We start from the raw sequence: 20083 nt of genomic DNA, 5'->3' as shown, positions 1-20083 counted from the left end.
GCGGCCGCTCTGCCCAGAGGTATGGCGGAACGCTCGGTTGAGATTGCAATCAAACGCTCAGACGACAATTATGAGAGCAGAAGTATGAGTCGTTCGTAGTGCATATAAGGATTGTAAGCGCCGGGGAAGGACGTTCAGGATGAAGTTGAAGTTGAATTAACGGTGGTTACCTGGCTGGAGATATGCTCCGTTGGCTCATGCCGACTCTCCGAAATCTCTTGGCGCCGCAGCCGCTCTGTCATCCGCTCTCTTATTCTGAGATCAGCCGAACTAACTAGTTGACTATATCTTCTAATTCTTTGCTTCTTGACTATCTTGTGTTGTTCCACTTCTTCCTAAGTGGACAGTGGCACCACTTGCTGTTAATACCCCCCAATAACGAACTTCTGCGCTCTCTCTTGTCTAGTGAGATATACGTGTTCAATGTCATTACGCATGATGCCTCATGTACCTAGTTACCTAGCCCTGAAAACACTCAATTGTGTCCATGGATTCCTGACAACTTCAATCCAGATTGCTTCTAGCTGATATAACGTTTGATCATTAAATCCAGTCCATCTCAAGCCTTCACCAGAGCATACAACGAATCCCACATGAGAGTTGACCGAGGTCGCTGTCAGATGGTGGTGGCTCAAATACACAGCTGGGAGTAACTACGTGAGAAAATCACTTTGAAATGAGGTACAGAATTATCATCATCATGGAGTTGAAGTCTTGTCGCCTAGCATCTCCTTTGCTCGTTTGCTCATGACATCCCCCTCGACTATCCCACCTTTCTACCTCTCTCCCTCTTCTTCTTTTCACTCGTGCCTTGTCCTCATTGACCTTTCCTTCACCCTACTCTCCTCTACCGCCTCGCCATTGCTGTCTCATCTCAAATCTCTAAGGAGGACCTCAAATGTCATCTCTTACGTCGATTACTTCGAATTTGACTGCTCTTCTCTTCGTCTCAACCGTCCAGTCAGTTCCTGCCAAAATTCCGACGTCCCTTGATTTTTCTTCTTTCTTTCTTTTCAATACAAAAGTCGAATACCGAGTTTATTTGTTCACCCAATCCTGCTCTTGTTCTCTTCTACTCCTGAGCATTCGTTACAATGGTTCCGCGTCCCCGACTCATAGCTATCAAGCCTAGGTATAGACGCCCACAACACAAATGGTCTCAAGAAGAGAGGTTACTTTTGTGCTGTGCCAGAAGATTCTTTGATTTGATGTACAGGGACATTGCTAAGATATTTAACCATATCTACGCCACTAACATCCGCGCCGAAGGATTTCCTAATGGGTTGCCTGCGAAAACGATAAATACGCAATGGGAAGATATGCGACGACGAGATCATAAAGATTGGCGCGCAGTTCACTCTGATGTGAGCTTTAACCAAGGTCCCTCATTGTTCCATCATCTCATGGAAAAGATCCGACATGCTTGTCGAGTTTTGCATATTGGTCTTGTGGCAAGAGCACGGGACCTCGTTCAGACTCCTCAAGGACGCCCAATACTTCCACAATCCCGTACCACGCAGCAGTCACCAGGTACCACCAGGCAATATATGACACTAGGAGCTCCAGCGAACAACACCGTCCTACACAGCCCCGTCATTGATCAAGAGACTCTCATTGATCCAGGCCGACCCGAGACTTCGACACAACCCAGCCAAACATCGCGAATTCCCCCGACAATTTCAAGAATCAGATCTTTCAAGATGAATGGCCGATCCGAAGAACCTATTCGACCTAGTCAAGTTCCACATGTATTGTGGCGTTTCTCTAATGACCAGTCGATGGGTATAAACCATCGCTCTGGCTATATCGCAAACGCATTTATCAATGACATCGGGGATATCCCAACTCCTAATGAAAGAGCTGAGGAGTTCCCAACATGGCTAGAGATTCATGTTAGGCCACGACGTATCCCCTCGCCATTCATCTCCACTTCAACCGACCCCCTGGTGGCGGTCCATCGTGCGCTTAGCCGAGACCAAAATGCCTTTGTCTCTATCATTGACTCAACCCAAATCAAATCCCAGAACATCTTTTATATGAAGGATTTGATGAAGCAATACGACATCTACACTCCCGGCTACCGGGGAGCCAGGGAATATGTTGTCTGGGGATCTATCTGTCGATCTGCGATCGTCACATCGATCAGAGCCGACGAATTTATTCAAATCGCAAACACCCATCCCGATATTAGAGCTGCTTTGCAATTGGACGTCATCTCTGCTTCAAAAAACTGCAAAAGCCAACTTCATAATCGATTAGCCGAGCGGACGTTTGAAAGTGACTTCATAGTTGGACGGACGATTGGCAAGTTTCTACGTATCATTCGTTTACAATCTGATTACCTAGGGGATGTTGCAGTCTCTTTGAATAACTCTTGGTCATTTACACTTTCAGATGATACAGCGGAGTTTCTGCTAGGCGTGAATCAAGGATTTCAGATCACTATGGCGCCGTCAACACCTGTTCATGTACCCCAAATCACGTTTCATAGCCAGGAGACTATCATCCAGAGCCAGGATGAAAGTACCTCTGAAAACATTACTCAGCAAGTTGGTCAACATGCTGACATGGAAGATTACGTTATAGTCAATCATCCACAACAAGAGGACATTGCCGATGCACAAGCAACAGAAATTCGACAGTCCATAGAAAGATTGAGTTTTCAAGAGGACGCCGAAGCCTTTTCTGACTATCAGACCGGCTCCGTCGTCCGGTCATCACCTGCGATTGAAACCACGACGGCAACGCGCATAATATCATTTTTCAATCCAGACTCTGAGTCACGGGTTGGGATGCCTGAGACTCAACGCCTTACTACTCCTGGAGTTGTAGAGTCGATTGAAGATGTCTTGCCCGCCTCGGATCAAGGAGATACTGGAGAAGATGTCGATGTGAAGGTCGAAGCTGTTATGCAGCTACCATCACTGTCTCAGATGCCCAGTCCCCAGCCGGATACTAGATCTCAGGAACCTGCTGTTTTTCAACCTTCCACGAACCCTACTAGAAACCATACTCGAAGCTACAGTGAAAGTAGTGATTCGACCATTGGCGCACAAACACCAGCAACAAACCATCGCTTTTTGAAGGAACATTCACACGGCAATCATGTGCTAAATTACGACTGGCCCACTTTCTGGGATCAGTTACACAATGTCGCGCATCAGTAGATGACACTGGTATCTGACTGGTGATTATTCTGTGAGAATGGACCAGGTAATTCGCGAGCAGGATTTCAAAATGCGGTATTTGTGGTATGCATTAAGATAAAAAGAGCATTTTAGAGGGTGTTCTCATTGATTGTATTTTACTCCCTGGTTCCCAAGTACTCTCAGGGGGCTTTAGGGGGCCAGATCTCAAAGCTGTTGTTCCATGTTTGTGTCATTTCATTTTCCATTTCTTGTTGCTTTGCTGAAGGACCGAGCACATATCGTTCTATGCGCTGATGGACGAGGAAAAAAGAAAGAAAAAGGCATGTACTATATTCCGTTCGAAGGTACCTTGCTACTCTATTTCCTTTCTGAGCAATCCTGTCGTGAGTACTATTAAATGCAAGAAGACCGAATTTCATCATGAATACGTTCCATCGTAATATCCTCAGTAGCCTCCCTCCACAATGGGTAAGATTGAACTACACGCATAATATTCAAGTATTGTCGGATTTCAAAGATGATGACTTGGAGGATGATAAAAAGATGAACAACAACGAACGGTTAATTCATTGTTAAATGCATAGATAAAAAGGTTAATTTACTTCATACCAACCAGATAATCAACCCAAGGCTGGATAACATATTTCTCGGAAAAAAGGTAAGAAAACACCTGAGCACAGAAGGGTCGCCAAATGTCCATTCATACAATGATGAAAAATGGGGGAATTCTATTTTGTTTCTCGTAGCCAAGCTATGCGATGAAGAAGCGAATTCTCAAACTTCCTCCGCTACCTATTCATTTTCATGTTCCCTTTTTTCTCCATGTTCCCTAGCATTGATGGTCGTAAAAAAAGATACCCCACAAAAACCCATTACACCGCAATTGTTGGATTTATAAAAGATTTTTAGAACTTGGCGAAAGACTTAACAGCCTTGCCAGTGCGGGGGAGGACACGGAGGACGTTGAATCGGACCTGGAAATGTCAATGTTAGTATGGGTTGTTGTGCATGACACTGCTGGCTCGAGATAGCAGAAAATTGGTTTGTTCGGCGAAAGCCCGAGAACTCTTGAGACAGTTCGAACAACAGAAGCCCAACATCGAGAAAGGGAAGGAACATACAGTCTTGCTGAGAGGGCGGCACTGGCCAACGGTGACCTGGTCACCTTCTTCAACACGGAAAGCAGGGGAAACGTGAGCGGCCAAGTTCTTGTGGCGCTTCTCGTAACGGTCGTACTTGGGGACGTAGTGGAGGTATTCACGGCGGATAATGAGAGTACGGTGCATCTTGGTGGACACAACAGTACCGGTCAAGATACGACCACGGATGGAGACGAGACCAGTGAAGGGGCACTTCTTGTCTGTAGAAATTGCGGTTAGTTTTCATGCTTTTGAATAACGTGAATTCCATGAGTGTTGGTGGGTCCGAGGAAAATCTTGAATAACTGCTTCCAACACAAAATCGAGCATTTTGAAAGAAAGAAGTGGTGACTTGAAGCAGGCGCAGAAATCGGGCTTCTTTCAATCCTCGATGGAGACTTCATCCATCCTTTTGCGTAGATCACAGATTCAAGACTCCTTTCCACCCTCCTGCACCCCAAATTCCACGGAAAATAGTCGAGTTCAGTCCATACCAATGTAGCTGCCCTCAATGGCGTTCTTGGGAGTACGGAATCCAAGACCAACGTCCTTGTACCATCTTCGGCCACCCTTTCCAACTCTCTTGCTCTTGGCCTTGGTCTTTCCGTTGGCGAAGATGTGAGGCTGCTTCTGGAAAGCGCGCTCAGACTGGACGGTCAACTCGGTCGCCATGGTTGCGATAATTCAGTCCGACACTGTTGAATTTCGGGGGTTGTCGAGCTGGGTGAGTGTCGTCGCGAGGGATGTCGAAATTGAAGAAGATTTTGTGCGGAGCCCAGGCGGATTGGTAGTGTCGCCTTTTCGGATATTCAGTGTGGGAAGTGTGCGATGGGGGCGCTAAGCCAAATATAGAATAGTGTATTTCGGCTAGGGCTTTTAGCCATTTTGGGAGTTTGTTTACATCAGAGCGGGCAGGCGCGGGTCTCCAAAGGCGGTCAGCGCTGTTACTTCCGTTTGAGACGCGCCTGCTTGTATACATTCAAGTTCCACTTTGCTAATGCGACCAACATTTTGCAACTGTTTCAATCATACGACCCGGCGGAGCATGTTCGACATAATATGCCATTAACTTGAGACTCCGAATTTTATATTCGCCGATTTTTCTCTTAACTGTCAGCAACAATGGCGTCGCGCGACCAGGCGGGGAGCGTACGTCCACGCTCTCGTCGTTCAATAGCTCATGTGCAGCGTGGCATGGACCAAGAAAACGCTACAACCGACATTACCGCAATGAAGCGATTTGCCACCGATGGAAGAGGCCTGACGAGGGACAAGAAGTCTCGCAGCAAAAGCCTGGGGCCTGGAGGCTTAGATGCGCTACAGTCATTGAGTGGAAATAGACGGAAGGTATGCAGGTGTATCAATCCTCAAGTGTATGAGGAAGGTAGCTGTTGATATATGATGCTAACATGCGTATATCTCAGTCTACCATGGCACTTCCTCTCAAATCTATTCTCAAACCGACAATACCGGTGTCACCAATTCGCAATATTCCATCGTTTGACGAGTCGCGCAGGCAGCAAAATACTGCGAAGCAATCGCAGGCTGACGAGGGTATGTTGATCGACTTTTCTACGCCAGCGAAGGCATCTGTGACCGGAGCAGAACAGCTAGACAATCCATTCGACGGGTTCAATGCTTCGTCGGCGATCCGTGATGCGAAAGAACGGGAGGAAAAAGAACGAAAGGAGCGCGAGAAGAAAGCGATTCTGGAACAGCGAGAAGCTCGACGGAAGTCCATGGGTGAGTAGTCGTTACTATACTGGCGAGTGCTGTGACTGACAATTACTAGCCAGTCGCAGAGTGTCGTTTGCGCCTGAAGCTACGCTGCACACTTGGAATGTTGTAGAGCTTATAGAGGATTCAACGTCATCATCTGCCGCTAATTCGACTAGACGCGCATCCACCTTAGCAAACTCTACCAACCAGGCGCCTGCTGAAGCTCCAGAAGCATACGAAGAAGATCCCGATGCTGCATTCTCCCCTATACAACCTGGATTACATCAACAACCAAGCGAACTATCCTCAAGCCCGTTCAGTGGTAGCTCTGTTGGGGGCAGCGATGGCACGCAGAGTCCGGCCAAGGATATGGATGATGCAGACTCGGATAGCGAGGATTTTGATGCCGAAAGTACCGCAATGAGTCTGGATGATATTACGGCTCGAACGAGTGGCACGACGCCTGTGGATGATAGCACAAGTTCAAGTGAGCGCCTAAATGAAGCGTTGCGACAAGCGGCACGCGAAGCGGGGACATCGGGCGTCGGGATTGAAGAGGATGACGACGTATCGATGGAAATTGCGGATCAAGAAATTACAGGTGCATTCAAGCCGTGGATTCAAAAGGGACAACGAATCAGTTTCGATATGGAGGATATGAGCGCAATCCACGACCAAGAGAATATCAATCCTTATCAGCATTCTAACAGTTACGATCACGCTGACACCGACGATGAGGCTGAGGACGATTATAATGAGAATGAAGAGCTGAGCATGGAGATTACCACCGCTGTTGGGAAAATTCTCGGCAACTCTCAGAACAGCCGAAATTCCAGAAAATCGATAAGCGAGCAGACAAATTACGATGAACAAACGATGGAGCTGACTAAAGTCGTTGGGGGTATCGAACAGCAGCAATCTCCCACGAAATCAGACATTGACAACAACATGGAGGAGAACGAAGATATGACCATGGAGTTTACGTCTGTTATTGGTGGAGTCCTTAGCAAGCATGTACCTGGCATCGCCAGAGCCAATGATGGTATAGTTGCCGAGGCGCAAGGCCGTGAGGACACTAGTCGTGACTTTTCTGAATGGGGAAGCGATGATGGAGATGACGATGCAGGAATGGATATGGAATTTACTGGTGCAGTTGGTGGGATTTTGTCGCCTATCATGGAGGAGAGAACAGGGTCTCAAGATGGGTATACCGCTGGCATGGACATCACTGCAGCTGTAGGCAGGATTCTTCCGCCTGGACTAGCTACCTCCGACAAGTCTCAGGCGAAGCAGCTCATGGAATTGGAGTCTGATTCTGGTCAGCTGGCCAGTTCACCTTTCCAACTTCAAGTGCCAGCATCTCCTCCCAAACCTTTGCCGGCTCATCATATCGCTCCTATCGCGTCTGAAACTGGAAGTCCCAGCCTTGCTAGTGTTCGTTCTCGTCGCACAAGAAGAAGTTCTGCATCACCCGGAATTCACCTGTCACCGTCACGACAAGTCACCCCTAACAAGAACAAGCCTCGCACGCCATCAAAGCAAGCAACGCCCCAGCCCCCTCGTCCAACAACTCCTGGGAAAACGCCACCTTCTAGCAATATATCCTTCAGAAGCGCATCCCCCAAGAAGCTCTTCAGGGAAGAAATCAAAGCTTCAGCATCCAAGGCACAATCACCTGGACGTCGAAGCCTTTTTGAAGCCAGTAAAAATGGCGACTCAACTCCGGCTTTCATTTTACGGCCCCACCCAAGGCAGTCTTCCGGGCTAGGTATTGATAAAAAAGGCCTCGGTTCTCCAAAAGTGGCTGAAATACTTGATCGTCGACGCTCCATAGGCGAGGATGCACAGGAATTTGTTCCCCAGGAGCCATCACCCAGGCGAATTCGCTTTGAAGATCCTATTAGGCTTCACGAGGAAGTCGATCGAGAAAAGGAGGAGGAGGAACAAAGAGAAGAAAGGAATTCCGCTTTGCAGGTATCTGAACTTGACCCTACGTCGAACTTGAGAGACCTCATATCAAGCTTAACGCCAAAGAAGCGACAGATTCGAAAGAGCTTACATGTTGGTGCCGCGAGGGGACTATTGGGAAAGCGCCCAGCTGAGCTTGATGATGAGGAGGAAGATGAATCTCCTAAAAGAATCCGTGCTGCCAATGCAAGCCCTGTCAAACCGATTAAACTTCCTGCGCCCCCATCAAAAGACGAGACAGTGCGACGCGTGACTCGTAGTTCAGTGGGCAAGTCGTTCGACCTTTCACCAGCTAAGCAAGGCAGTTTTACTCCACGAGGGCAACCCCCTACTCGGGTAGAAAGTCCACTGAAGCTCAAGAGTCCTGCCCAAAGTCTGCACGGTCGAGATGGCGAAGCAACACAGGAACAGGAGATGGAAGGTGAAGCAGTCGTTGATGAAGCTCACGGTGCCGCCGACGACGACTCGGAATGGGAGCCAATTCAATTACAAGAATTCCTGAATTTGACTAATATCCATTTCATGGAGCTGACAACTACCAAGCGAAGGCATACTACGGTTGCAGGAAACGATAGGACGGCCGACATCTCAGGTTCTCGTACAGTAGAAACAGGAAGCGTTAGCTTGGAGGACTGTGTTGCAGCAGGCTTCTGCACGGTGCCAATGCTCGAATTGTATCAACATGTGAGTATTATTCAAATAAGGACGCCATGAAACATTCACTGACTTTATACTATCTAGTCTTGCCGAGAATTGAAATCATACATTTCCGAAGGACGTCAGATCATTCGCTCTATAGAAGAAGAAACTTTGGCAGAGAACCCTCCGTTGTTCCGCGAATATGTTACTGCGCGACCTGATATTCGACTTCTTATGGATAATCAGTTCCGCAACGTGAAAACTCACGCTAGACTTCTTAGCAAGGCTATGTGGTATGAATGGCGGATGAAATTGCTCGAAGGCCTCAAGGAAGGATTGGACCGTCACGTTGAAGAGATGCAAGCGGATGACTCTCTACTCTCGCAACAGGAGGCCATTCTGCAGAGCGTGGTTCCTGAGCTTGTCGAAAAACGGTCCTTGTTAGACTCCGAGGCGTCGAGAATGCAAGAAATCGTGGACGAGATGGAGAATATCGATCCGGATGAATTGCGCATGGCTCGTGAGCGTCTTGCTAAGGCTGACGCTGAGGTTGAGAGGAAGAAGAGACAGTTGGAACAAATGCAGGAAGATCTACAAAATAAGAACGACACGATCGAGGCAGGTACTGAGTTGAAGACCGAATTCTTGGAACAGATTCGTGAAGCGGAGAGAGTACGCGAAGAGTGCAGAGGCTGGAGTATCAAGGAGGTGAACTCTCTTAAGGGTAAGTTAAATTGTGATCCTTTATAATGACTTTCAGAAACCTAATCTTTCTACTAGACTCCGTCCAAATGTTGGAGGTTCAGACTGGTTGGTCTATTGTCTCGGCTATGACACAGGAGCTTACTGGACCTGGGATGACTCTGAGATACAAGGACGAGCTCGAGGTGAAATTCTACCCAAAGCTGTTCAAGTCTGGCGAGACAATGGAAGACAAAAGTTTGTCCTCTTTTGAGCTTGCATATCATTCGCGCAATGGGGGGCAATCCCATAGTCTCCCACCTACAAAGTCACTCATCTTCTCTCATTTACTCAGTGCAGTTAAGTCCATACCGCCTTCAACTCCCCTTAAACAAGTCTTCAAATTTCTCTCCGACGCTTGGGACTTGACATATCGATTTGAAGAAGAGACTCGCGTCCTCAACTTCCACGGCGTCACCAAGACCGCGGTCACCGACGCTGCCGATGTTGGTACGACTTCACGTGCTAGATGCATTCTCATCGGCATGGTCGATGGAGGAGAAGGACCGAAACAAGCTCGAATTGACGTCGATTTCCGACTGATGCCTAAAGTCGATGGTGTGAAGGAGGATGATTCCGATGCGGTTGTTGAGAAGCTGCGATTATACACAGATGTTGCTGTGAGCAAGGTATACGGGTTCCCTGAAGAAGCATCACGCAAGAAGATCCTGTCGGCCGCACAAATGCGAGATGTTATTCTACGCAAGTTGGGACATAAGGGCAAAAGAGCCGAGATGGGACCTGGCTTGACGGTCAACTTGGGGCAGGGAAGCTGGGGTAAATCGGTACAAGAACTGGCGTTGAAGGTGTTTTCATGAAGAATACTTGGTGGCGTTTTCGAGACTACCCCTGGAATATAGGAGGTTTATGACGGCGCATATGTTTTAAGTGGGCGATTGAATTAGGAGACCAATAGGGATATTGTTTTTGATAAATTGTCCCACTTCTCCCCTGATGAGTGCTAACGTTAACGGGGCTCTATGCTACGAGCCCAAAGCTCGATAATTTAGGGCAACCATTGTGCTCCTAGTAATAGCTTAACTATGTATCGCCAAGCTTGATATCACAGACGACGATAGTTGCCATGAACGGCTAGACCGACCATCAAACTAAGCCACAAGGTCTACGCAGCCTGCAGAATAGAATCCTAGACTACCAAGGACCTCGGAACGATAGGCATTCCTCCGGCAATCGCGGATCTCCGCCCATCAGCGCGGACCAATGATACACTACTATAGTGAGCGAGTGACTCGCACAAACCACTGAGCTAGGAGTGAGGCAAAAGGAAAAACGCGGCTATGTGCATGTAGGACAATACCACGGGGATCGTACGGAGTATATAAATAAACAAATGGATGCAAATGGCTAACTTCTAGAAGGAAGTGGTACATCCGCACTGGAATTCCATGGATCTACTGCCTCTCCTCTGTCGATATTCCATTGCGGACCAATAATATCCATCATCTACAGAGACTAGTCCGCATTGCGTAATCGTGCATTTTTCGGAGTCCGGGCTGTGGACATAAGCTTCTTTTCTCGATCTTTAACTGCCCGGCGACTTTCGTCGTGCATATTTAATCCACGCATTGGATTTGGGGGTCGTATCTGGTAGTTCTGTCGCACAGGGGAGTGTCAGCCCACATCTCGTAGTACACATCCAAATGCAACGATATTTGTCTTTATATACGTAGTAGTAAACAATGAACTCTGCCCACTGACCAGCTCTACGACGAGTAGGGCTTGAACTTTGTAGTTTGTACGCGTAACTTGGTAGATCTGCCTGACGTACACTTAGCCGTTTCTGGAATTAATACGGCTCGGAATTCGGAACTTCATTGGATCCGCAGCGAGGCGTTGTAGCTCGAGACAAAAGAACCTCTCAACAATGTGGCTTGAGCCCTGGTGTCTTGTCTCTGTTGTTCGCCTGGCTAGCGGCTTCAGCCCCATCGAATCGGAGATCAGCAGGCATGTCCGTGACCCATCCCCGTTGACGTGGATTTCGACGTCGAGCTCTCTCTCTCGACCACCATCAGGGCTAGTTGCCAATGTATCAAACGAGTGAGGTGCAAGTCGGGCAAAGCATGGTTTTGGTTTGTTTCTTCAAAAGAAAAGAAAAGAATAAAACGAGACGGTCGGAGAGACATCAGGCCGTATGGGCGCGTACAGAGTAATACGTGCTGCTTAGAGTTAAACTCGGGCTAATTGTTCTAGTGCGACCCTCTTGGCCCGCTAGACCATAAGTGGCTTCTGCTCTCGCACTGCTCATCAAGTCAGTCTATGTTGTAGTACGGACTCGTAGTATATTTGCTCCACTCCAGCCGCCGCGCTCGCTACTCGGTATAGAGTAGTTGGTTATAACTTATCTCGTACGTAGTACCCGAGAATAATTTCATCGTTGTGGCTTTTCTCTTCATTTCATACGGCTTGCGTCTTACTACACTGTGTGCACCATCCACGACTGAAAACCCACTACGTTTGTGAGTCGCGCTGAAGGGCGGCGGGGGAGGAAGGCGGACCGAGGGTTGTCATTGACAAACAAATGGAAACGACAACAACCACCGGGCAACGACAACAATGTACGGCAACAATACCCAAGACCCCCACGTTGGGGCACGATCGCACCTTTATAAGGAAGGTAATACAGAAGGAATGAGGCAGCGTGGATTAACAGTACATCGCTCTATGGACCGAATTCTACATGGTGGGAGGCTGACGCTTCGTTAGATCTGCGACGCTTGTCGCCAGAGGAGATCTCGATGTACTTTTGAAGTCGCCGTCCCCGTATGCACTCAATGCCTGATGCACAGTACAAACTGTTCCAGCCGTTCCAGAAAGACAAAAGTCGAGTCGATGAAAAGGTACCTTGTTCCGGCTGCAGGATGGATGATTGATCGCATGCTAAAAAAACCAATTCTGCGCAGATCTCAAAAAATAAGAACATTGGAAGCTGATATTCGACGAATGGAAGGTATATTGCGATCTGTTGGCATCGATCCCGGGGAAAGCATGCTCGATATAGAACCGATTGATGACGAGGATGAGCTCGAGTCAGACATGGATGATTACGATAGCAGCAATCACTTAAGTAGTGACTATTCATCGGCATCACCTGAAGACAGGAAGAGTTTCGAATCAGTCACCACTCCACAGTCTGCGTCTAGTGTTAGCGTTGAAAGTCCCAGTCAAGCAATCGTTCTAAAGACAGACCGGGGCCGCGAAGGCATATATTTTGGTAGGGGAAGATATTGGAAGAATATTGCATTGAATACTCAAGGGCTGATGCTGTGAAGGATCTTCATCGAGCTACCACATTCTGTCCGAGGAAGGAATTCGATTCATCCGCGAAAAGTCAGGCGTGGAAGACTTTCCCAAAGACCTACTAACACAGCCTTGCTGGACATCTCTCAACTTTCCACCGCTGCCTGTCAACATATACGCCAACTTATTCGAATGCCGGGTATACAAGGCGCTTCCACCTCGATCCGAAGTTTTCTCTCTGTTGCGAAATTACTTCAGCACAATCAACCGCATATTCCCCATCATTCATGAGAAGACATTCATGGACATGGTCGAGTGGCAGTACACCCAGCAAAAATGTACCGATGTTGGTAGATGGGCTAGTATCAATGCTTTGTTGGCCCTCAGTTTCAGATATAGGGACGACCGTGGCCCACGACCTGAAAAGGACGCTGAAAGAGCTTGGCTATACTGGAAAAATGCGGCCGCCGTGTATACGGAATTGTCGTTGCGGCCTAATGATATTCTTGGCATTCAAGCTCTGCTCGTTATGGTGAGTGGCTACATCCTTGCATGCAAGATTTAACAAACTGATCTGTATATAGGCTATATTTGCTCGGGTCAATGGTCACCTCCAGCTGGCAATCCCACTGATTACCGCTGCTATGAAGTCGGCTCAAGCTCTGGGCTTACACAGGCGAAATCTAAATCCCAATATTAGTGCTTCAGAGCTAGAAACTAGGAAGAGAGTGTGGTGGTGTATATTCGTTATGGACCAAGGGTGAGTCAACTTTCTTTCTCATCTCATTCCTCACATGCTCATGTCGTCTAGTATTGGTATCAAAACTGGAAGAGGATACTTGCAACATCCGGATGACTCCGACGTTGACTTGCCTAGCGAAAATCCAAAAGCATTCAATGATATTCAGAACGGATGTAGATGGAGCATCAGATTGTTCCGTTCAACTTGCACTCATGCTATTCTCGGCTCTACGATCTACCGTGAGCTGTACGCTACCAAAGCATTTTACAAATCTTTTCCCGAAGTCTGCAAGACCGTCAATGACCTTAGCGACCAATTACGGGAATGGAAAAAGGAGTACTCATGTCTCTCGTATACGCCACCGAAGTCTAAAGAATCCGAAGATCTTAATCGAGATGAGGAGGTGAAGATAGTCGCCCACATTTCCGAGAAACTGTGTTATCTCAATTCCATCATTTTGATCAATCGCATGCCGCTGCTGTTTGAAATTGCTGGGATGAAACGAACGCATCCCAACCGCGATGCAATAAAACACGTGTCGGCGACTTCTCGACACCACAGCTTGATTTGCCTGCATGCTGCGCGAGACTCCTTGAAGTTACTAGATCGATTGCCTTGGAGGGACGTTGGATTCAGTTGGTGGGTTAACTCTAGGAATCTGCATTGAATTTCAATCAAACTAACCAGAGATATAGGGCACTTTTGGACTTCCTTTTCTATGCAGCATCGATTCTTTTCACCCATATCGTTGAGGAACCTTTGATGTCTGAAACTGGCTCCGTCGAAGAGAATCTGGGCATGTTGAATCTTGCAACAAACTATTTCTCCACGCTGGCTTCGATGCATGGACGATCCAAATCGGTCAAGTTCATGGCTAGCATGAGCGCTATCATGGAGCGCACGGCGAAGAAAGTCATCGACAAAGCATTAAAAGAGGTTAACATTACAGTCGGAAACAGGAGAAAGGAAGAAACATATTCATCAACGCCAAGACAGCCTCCGCCGCCTAATACAGTCGAGCAGCCAAGCAATATGCAATTCACCAACCCCGACGTAACTTCGTCAATGCCATTTTCTAGCGATCCATTCGCTGATGGTACCATTCCAGCGGGACTTGGAGATGTGTTCTCCCAGAACGGCGCCCTCTCGTACATGGTTCCAATGTCAGATCCAAACATACAGATGGCGGATGCATACTCGCAAATGTACAACAATCTGTATCAATATGATATACCTTCCTATATGACAGCACCGGTCCATGATGCATTCTGGGGGCAGCAGGCGGTACCTGATTTAATGGGCAATATTCCCATGCAAGGAAAGTATGATCAGAATATGGCCAATGACGTGCTGCTCGAATACATGTGGAACAACAGCGGATGAGGAGCGACAAAGAAAATTCTCACTATCTTTTCGCCGAGACCACAACTGCCTACTGTTGCCCAACCAAAATAGGAGTACCCAGCGGACTCGACAATCCCCAAGCGACTCGCCATACACGCTCTTGCGACAGGCTTATCTCGGATAGCGCATCAACATCACCATGAGATTTGGGGAAAGAAAACGCACCAATCGAAAGCATCTCAGATACGAATCGAAGGAATCCACGTTATTTCGGCCAATGCTTTTTCGATGTGATTGCTGCCATCCAACAATCGAATCAGACTTGCAGTCAGTCGCCCACACGAAACCCTCCTGCAATTAAACAAGCAATACCCTTTCTGTATCTTAATACTGAAAACAAAGTTGATGTCTCTCTGTAAGCACAAAATGTATAGTCTCACGCAATCAATACCTTGACCTCGTAGAGCCAAGATAAGAGTCATTTAAACCCAAGATCTGGACCTTTATGGATCAGGATGAGCAATCTTTTAGAAAGTTAGTCTCGTGTTTTAGGTTTTTTCAGTTCCCACAGTCTGCGCTGTCGGAATCACTGACCGCCGCGCGCCGAGAATACAAAAGAACTACCGCGGACTACACCGGCACCTAGCGGCCTTAGCTTAAGAGGACCAAGTTTGCCCAAAGCGCATTGACAACTCGGCTCCTTCTTCTAAATCAAATATATGTTACCGTATAGAGATATTCTTACGCAGTCGTCTTCTTCTTACACGACATATCCACCATGCTTGGTTTATTTATTTGAATTGTACCGAGAGGGGGCGACGAACCAAAAGTCCCCCGTCGCATACCTACAGGCTATGGTACAGAGTAGCTAATAACGTCCAGAGGCACCCTTGGCGAAGCAAGACAAAAAACAAAAACAAAAATGAAATCAACAACATCATCTGCCTCTTCTGCACCTGCCTCCAAGAAACTATCGCAATTCATATTCACAGACCCCATATCAAAACCGCTCCCAAAAAGACAGCAGGTCTCCAGGGCGTGTGATTGGTGTCGCAGTCTCCGCGTCAAATGCGATAATCGCTATCCGTGTAGGAATTGCCAGACTAAAGGGCGGACGTGTAATATTAGAGGCGCGAATGCAGCGCAGACATGTAATGCGGCTATTAGGTATTTTCAATTATTGCCCGAAGTGTTTAAGTGTTTTGGGATTACTGAAGCTGGGATAGTCGCATTGCTGTCCTGCAAGATCGGATCAGAGATCTTGAGCAACAGGTTGAGATAGCGAAGGCGAAGATTCAGGATGATGACGATGATGATGATGATGATGTCGTCGGTACTCTTATCAATGATGCCGCCGATGGCGGAAATCATAAGACAGAGGTGAAATCTGAGCCATTGCCATCTGCGTCTCCGCATTTAGATCAGGTGCAACGGTTTGGCGAACAGAGGCGCTCAAAACATTTAGAGTCTATTCACATACAAACAGTCCATCCCCACCAGCGACACTGTTACGGCCGCTCTTCTTCATTCTATTTTATCGGTCGACTTAGCTCGTATCTTGGACTACCGCCTTGTCAACTCACCTCCGACGGACTGATGCAGATGGATCCGGAAGCCCAGTCGTTGAAAAACTCCCTCAATTCAGACGTATCACTGACTGAATTATACTTATCAAAATCCCAGGAGGAATATTTCCTACACTTATTTTTTCCGTCCTACAACGTCTATTATCCGATTATAGACCTTGCCGAATTCATGCAACACTACCAGTCGTTATGGACGTCCCCAACATCGAGAAGATCATCTGCGCTTGTTGATATTGTACTTGCTTTGTCGATGCAGTATGCCGATGCCCTCATGCCACGCGACTATGCAGCTTTACGAAATAACATAGAAGGAATCGTCAATATCGACGCGGCCATCGCAGGCCGAAAGTTTTACCGGCGCTGTCAGCTCTTATTGACGGACGAGCTTGAAGGCCCATCCATCACAACATTGCAATGCCATTTCTTCTCCGTTATCTACCTTTCAAATGCATCTTTCCATAACGCTGCGCATAGCCATTTGGCAATGGCGGTTCGAACTGGAACTATATTAGGTCTTCATTGGCATCCACCGGGAAAAGTGTCGGATCAGCAGGCCGAGTTTCGCAAGAGGCTATGGTGGACAGTCTACGCGTTGGAGATAAAGATGACATTAGAGCTTGGTCGGCCCCTGGCGCTCACCATGTCTCAGATACCCTGTCCACCTCCTGATCGTCATCAGGATGATCCATATACGCACCAAGGCACGAACAGGTTTACGGCAAACAGACATTTTATTCAGCTCATGCTCGGCGGTCGAGTGGTCTATGCTACGTTTCAAAGAAAGTGTTCCGAGGCCCTTGGTCACGACCACAACAACAATAGTAGTAGTAGTATCTATAACAACCCTGCAGCGTTGGAAATAGTAGCAGAAGCAGTCTCAGCAGCAGCAGCCCAGCACTTTCACGCATGGCAACGAGAACTCCCCGAACCATTGAAAACGAAACGACTCAACAGCGGCGAACCACTATCAACGGATCGATCGGCGCTCAATCTCAAGGAGAGTGTACCATTAGGCATGAGTCGACAACGACTGTTCCTCGAATTACTCTATCATAGTGTTTCCATGAATATATATCGCGCTTTTATCTGTTTTGATTCTTTTCAACAGAAGAACAACACACCACTTGCAGATGGAAATGCCGTTTTGAGCGTGAATCATGCCATTACAATAACGAATATCGTGTACCAAGTTCTGAAGGAATCGAATTTTCTGGCCGGATTTCATGAGACGTTCCAATGGCAATGGAACGCTACACTCACATTGATAGGATTCATCGTCGTGTTTCCGAATGGACCCCTAACGATCCCGGCGAGGGATGCATTGGTTACGGCGATTGAGGTTTTTGATATTATCGGTAAATATATTGGTATTGCCTGCAGCGCGGCTAGTGTTGCGCGGGACCTGTTTGCGAGGATAGAGCCTTTGATTTCTCCGTCATCATCTGCCCACGGCAACAGCCATCAAGATTCAATTGGGATTCACTCTTTTGTCTCCACTGGTATGCAAGATGCGTCAAACTCGTCGTTTTCGCCGCATTCCGTTGGGAATACGCAGTTCAATGGCTCGGATCAGAGCTATGGAAGTTTGGGGCATGCGTCGAATGCATGGAGCTACAAAAATCCCGCTGAATTCGTGTCTTTGTGGACGAGTTATCCCATTGAAGAGGAATATGTGGACAATGGATTTGAATTTGGAATCTGATCTGTCATCTGGGCTTCTAATCGAGAACCATGACTTGATTATCATTGATGGCTAGCATGGTGAGCGCCAGCGCCACGATGTATAGGATGGCTTCCTGTCAAATCCGGATTGGACTAGTATTATCGACCAGGCTCGCGAGTTGTTACACCAGGGAAGAAGTGTGGAAATATAATAGGCTGCTTCTAGAGCTGGAAAATCGTGCATTCTGTGGAATGTATCGGTTGGACTGCGCGTACTACGAAACCTGGGTCTGGGGAGGACACGAAAGGAGGCTTAGTTGTAACGCTGGCGAAGGCTTAGAAAATGAGGCAGTGTGCCATGGAAAATCACGTGGCATTCCAAAACTCTACGTCATCTATGCAGATTATGCACAGAAAGAAGAAGAAGAATAGAAATAAGCAAATAATTGTAGTATACTTTATCTAATCATAAGCTACATATGCGGTTTGAAATATATCTAAAGTGTGTTTGGGCCCTCCTACATAGATAGGGCTTATCTCCCTCCCTGCAAGATTAGGGCTATTTTTCGCCACACTACTCAATTAGGCAACAATCGGAATTGCCGTATACGGTATCTCACCACTAGACAAGGCCATAGTATGTCGTACAACGGCAGACGGCTGAAATATTGTTGAGACGTTGTCCTAGCACACACACCCATGTAAATAGCCGATTTAGTCAGCTCATCTCTATGTTCTATCTAGTAACTACCCCGCATGAGTGAGTCATGGCCACCAACTTCTGTTGCCCGCAAGGATCATCATTCTTTGTCAGTTCTTAACTGTTACAGATTCCAGCAGAATACAACGTCGAACAGACATCGTTGGGTACTGAGTTTGCGTGATTTCAGACATTATGACCGTGTCCGTGGGTATCCTCTCGATAGGGGACATGGGGATGGGGATTGCACGGTTATTGAAAGCGAATTCGTATCGAGTGCTTACCGTAGCAGCTGGTAGAAGGAATGTATATAGTATATTCATGTGTACTTATATACGTATCAGTATGCTAATTGTTTTTATAGTCAAGATACCCTAGATCGCATCCAAGCAGCCTCTATAGAGGCACTGCCGACAGACCAAGAACTAGTAATTCAATCCGATTATATTCTGTCTATAGTGCCGCCGCGGGATTCTCTAGCGACAGCACGACGGATTTTCGAAGCAGTGCAATTACCAGAAACTCTTTCCAAGAGGGCACAACTACATGAAGGAGCTTCGCAAAGAGTGTACTTTTTCGATCTCAATGCGACTGCGCCTCGACTCATGCGGGAGATTGATTCTCTATTCGCAAGCCTCTCTGGACCCGAACAGAAAGAACCGACTGTCCAATTCCTAGATGGAGGCATTATAGGTGGCCCTCCATCGCATAACGAGGCTGATCAGACATGGACGCAGCCTAGTACCGTCATCTCCGGCCCTGTAGAGGGCTTACCATCTACGTTCCCATCATTACTTTCAACGCTCAATATGAAGACAGTCGGACCCAAGATTGGCTCTGCATCCGCCCTCAAACTCTCCTTTGCATCACTCACCAAGGGGCCAACCGCCCTGTCGCTGTTGTCATTCACAACCGCACAATCCGAGGGTGTCCTATCAGATCTGTTACAACATCTCAACGAGTACTCCCCCAAAACCGCCGCCCTTGCTACGGGTGGAATAGTAGCGATGGCCCCCAAAGCGTACCGATGGGTCGAAGAGATGCACGCAATCGGCGAAGCGTTTGATTCCGAGGGTCACTGGGGCGGGCTGGGCAGCGCTGTTTATGATTCCTTCGCGGAGGTTTACAGACAAGTTGCGGAGGAGACGGTGTTGGGGGAAGAAAAGATTGGGCTAAGACAGAGAGGGAAGGAGGCAGAGGATGTTGCTGAGATATTGGCCCAGGCCAATCGTGAAAGGACGTAGCGGTCAAGGGCTGACTGACTGGTCTCGTAGATATAATAAAGGTCAGGTACGTGGTACAAATCACGCAGGGACGATGCCAATTAATTAGCTAACAGAATAAATATCGTTCAGCCGCGATTACCTCCATACTACTCGGAACTGACAGTAACATACAAGACTATGTAGAAGTACATGGAGCGACATGAGGCAAAG

General features: G+C 47.5%; 6 protein-coding genes across 6 annotated transcripts; 5 read left to right on the top strand and 1 right to left on the bottom strand.

The window, feature by feature from the left end:
• Positions 1-1094: 1094 nt before the first annotated feature.
• On the top strand, positions 1095-3167 carry EYB26_007932 (uncharacterized protein; the record flags this gene model as incomplete). Its single annotated transcript, XM_054267191.1, has 1 exon — positions 1095-3167. The coding sequence occupies one exon, from the start codon at positions 1095-1097 to the stop codon at positions 3165-3167; it is 2073 nt and encodes a 690-aa protein (XP_054123166.1).
• Positions 3168-4054: 887 nt separating this feature from the next.
• Positions 4055-4960, bottom strand: EYB26_007931 (uncharacterized protein; the record flags this gene model as incomplete). Its single annotated transcript, XM_054267190.1, has 3 exons — positions 4055-4123; positions 4271-4509; positions 4783-4960. The coding sequence occupies 3 exons, from the start codon at positions 4958-4960 to the stop codon at positions 4055-4057; spliced, it is 486 nt and encodes a 161-aa protein (XP_054123165.1).
• A 450-nt stretch (positions 4961-5410) lies between these two features.
• Positions 5411-10173, top strand: EYB26_007930 (uncharacterized protein; the record flags this gene model as incomplete). The annotated part of the gene is made up of 5 exons (XM_054267189.1): positions 5411-5635; positions 5713-6031; positions 6081-8659; positions 8717-9338; positions 9395-10173. 5 exons carry the CDS (start codon positions 5411-5413, stop codon positions 10171-10173), a joined length of 4524 nt encoding a protein of 1507 aa, XP_054123164.1.
• Positions 10174-11929: 1756 nt separating this feature from the next.
• Positions 11930-14738, top strand: EYB26_007929 (uncharacterized protein; the record flags this gene model as incomplete). Its single annotated transcript, XM_054267188.1, has 7 exons — positions 11930-12025; positions 12080-12213; positions 12277-12587; positions 12646-13145; positions 13198-13373; positions 13425-13994; positions 14051-14738. The coding sequence occupies 7 exons, from the start codon at positions 11930-11932 to the stop codon at positions 14736-14738; spliced, it is 2475 nt and encodes an 824-aa protein (XP_054123163.1).
• An 883-nt stretch (positions 14739-15621) lies between these two features.
• Positions 15622-17987, top strand: EYB26_007928 (uncharacterized protein; the record flags this gene model as incomplete). The annotated part of the gene is made up of 2 exons (XM_054267187.1): positions 15622-15866; positions 15926-17987. 2 exons carry the CDS (start codon positions 15622-15624, stop codon positions 17985-17987), a joined length of 2307 nt encoding a protein of 768 aa, XP_054123162.1.
• Positions 17988-18678: 691 nt separating this feature from the next.
• On the top strand, positions 18679-19891 carry EYB26_007927 (uncharacterized protein; the record flags this gene model as incomplete). The annotated part of the gene is made up of 3 exons (XM_054267186.1): positions 18679-18707; positions 18778-18942; positions 19012-19891. 3 exons carry the CDS (start codon positions 18679-18681, stop codon positions 19889-19891), a joined length of 1074 nt encoding a protein of 357 aa, XP_054123161.1.
• Positions 19892-20083: the final 192 nt, after the last annotated feature.

Source organism: Talaromyces marneffei, chromosome 6 (genome assembly GCF_009556855.1).
Source record: "Talaromyces marneffei chromosome 6, complete sequence".
NCBI lineage: Eukaryota > Fungi > Ascomycota > Eurotiomycetes > Eurotiales > Trichocomaceae > Talaromyces > Talaromyces marneffei.
This window is presented reverse-complemented; position numbering and strand designations above follow the sequence as displayed.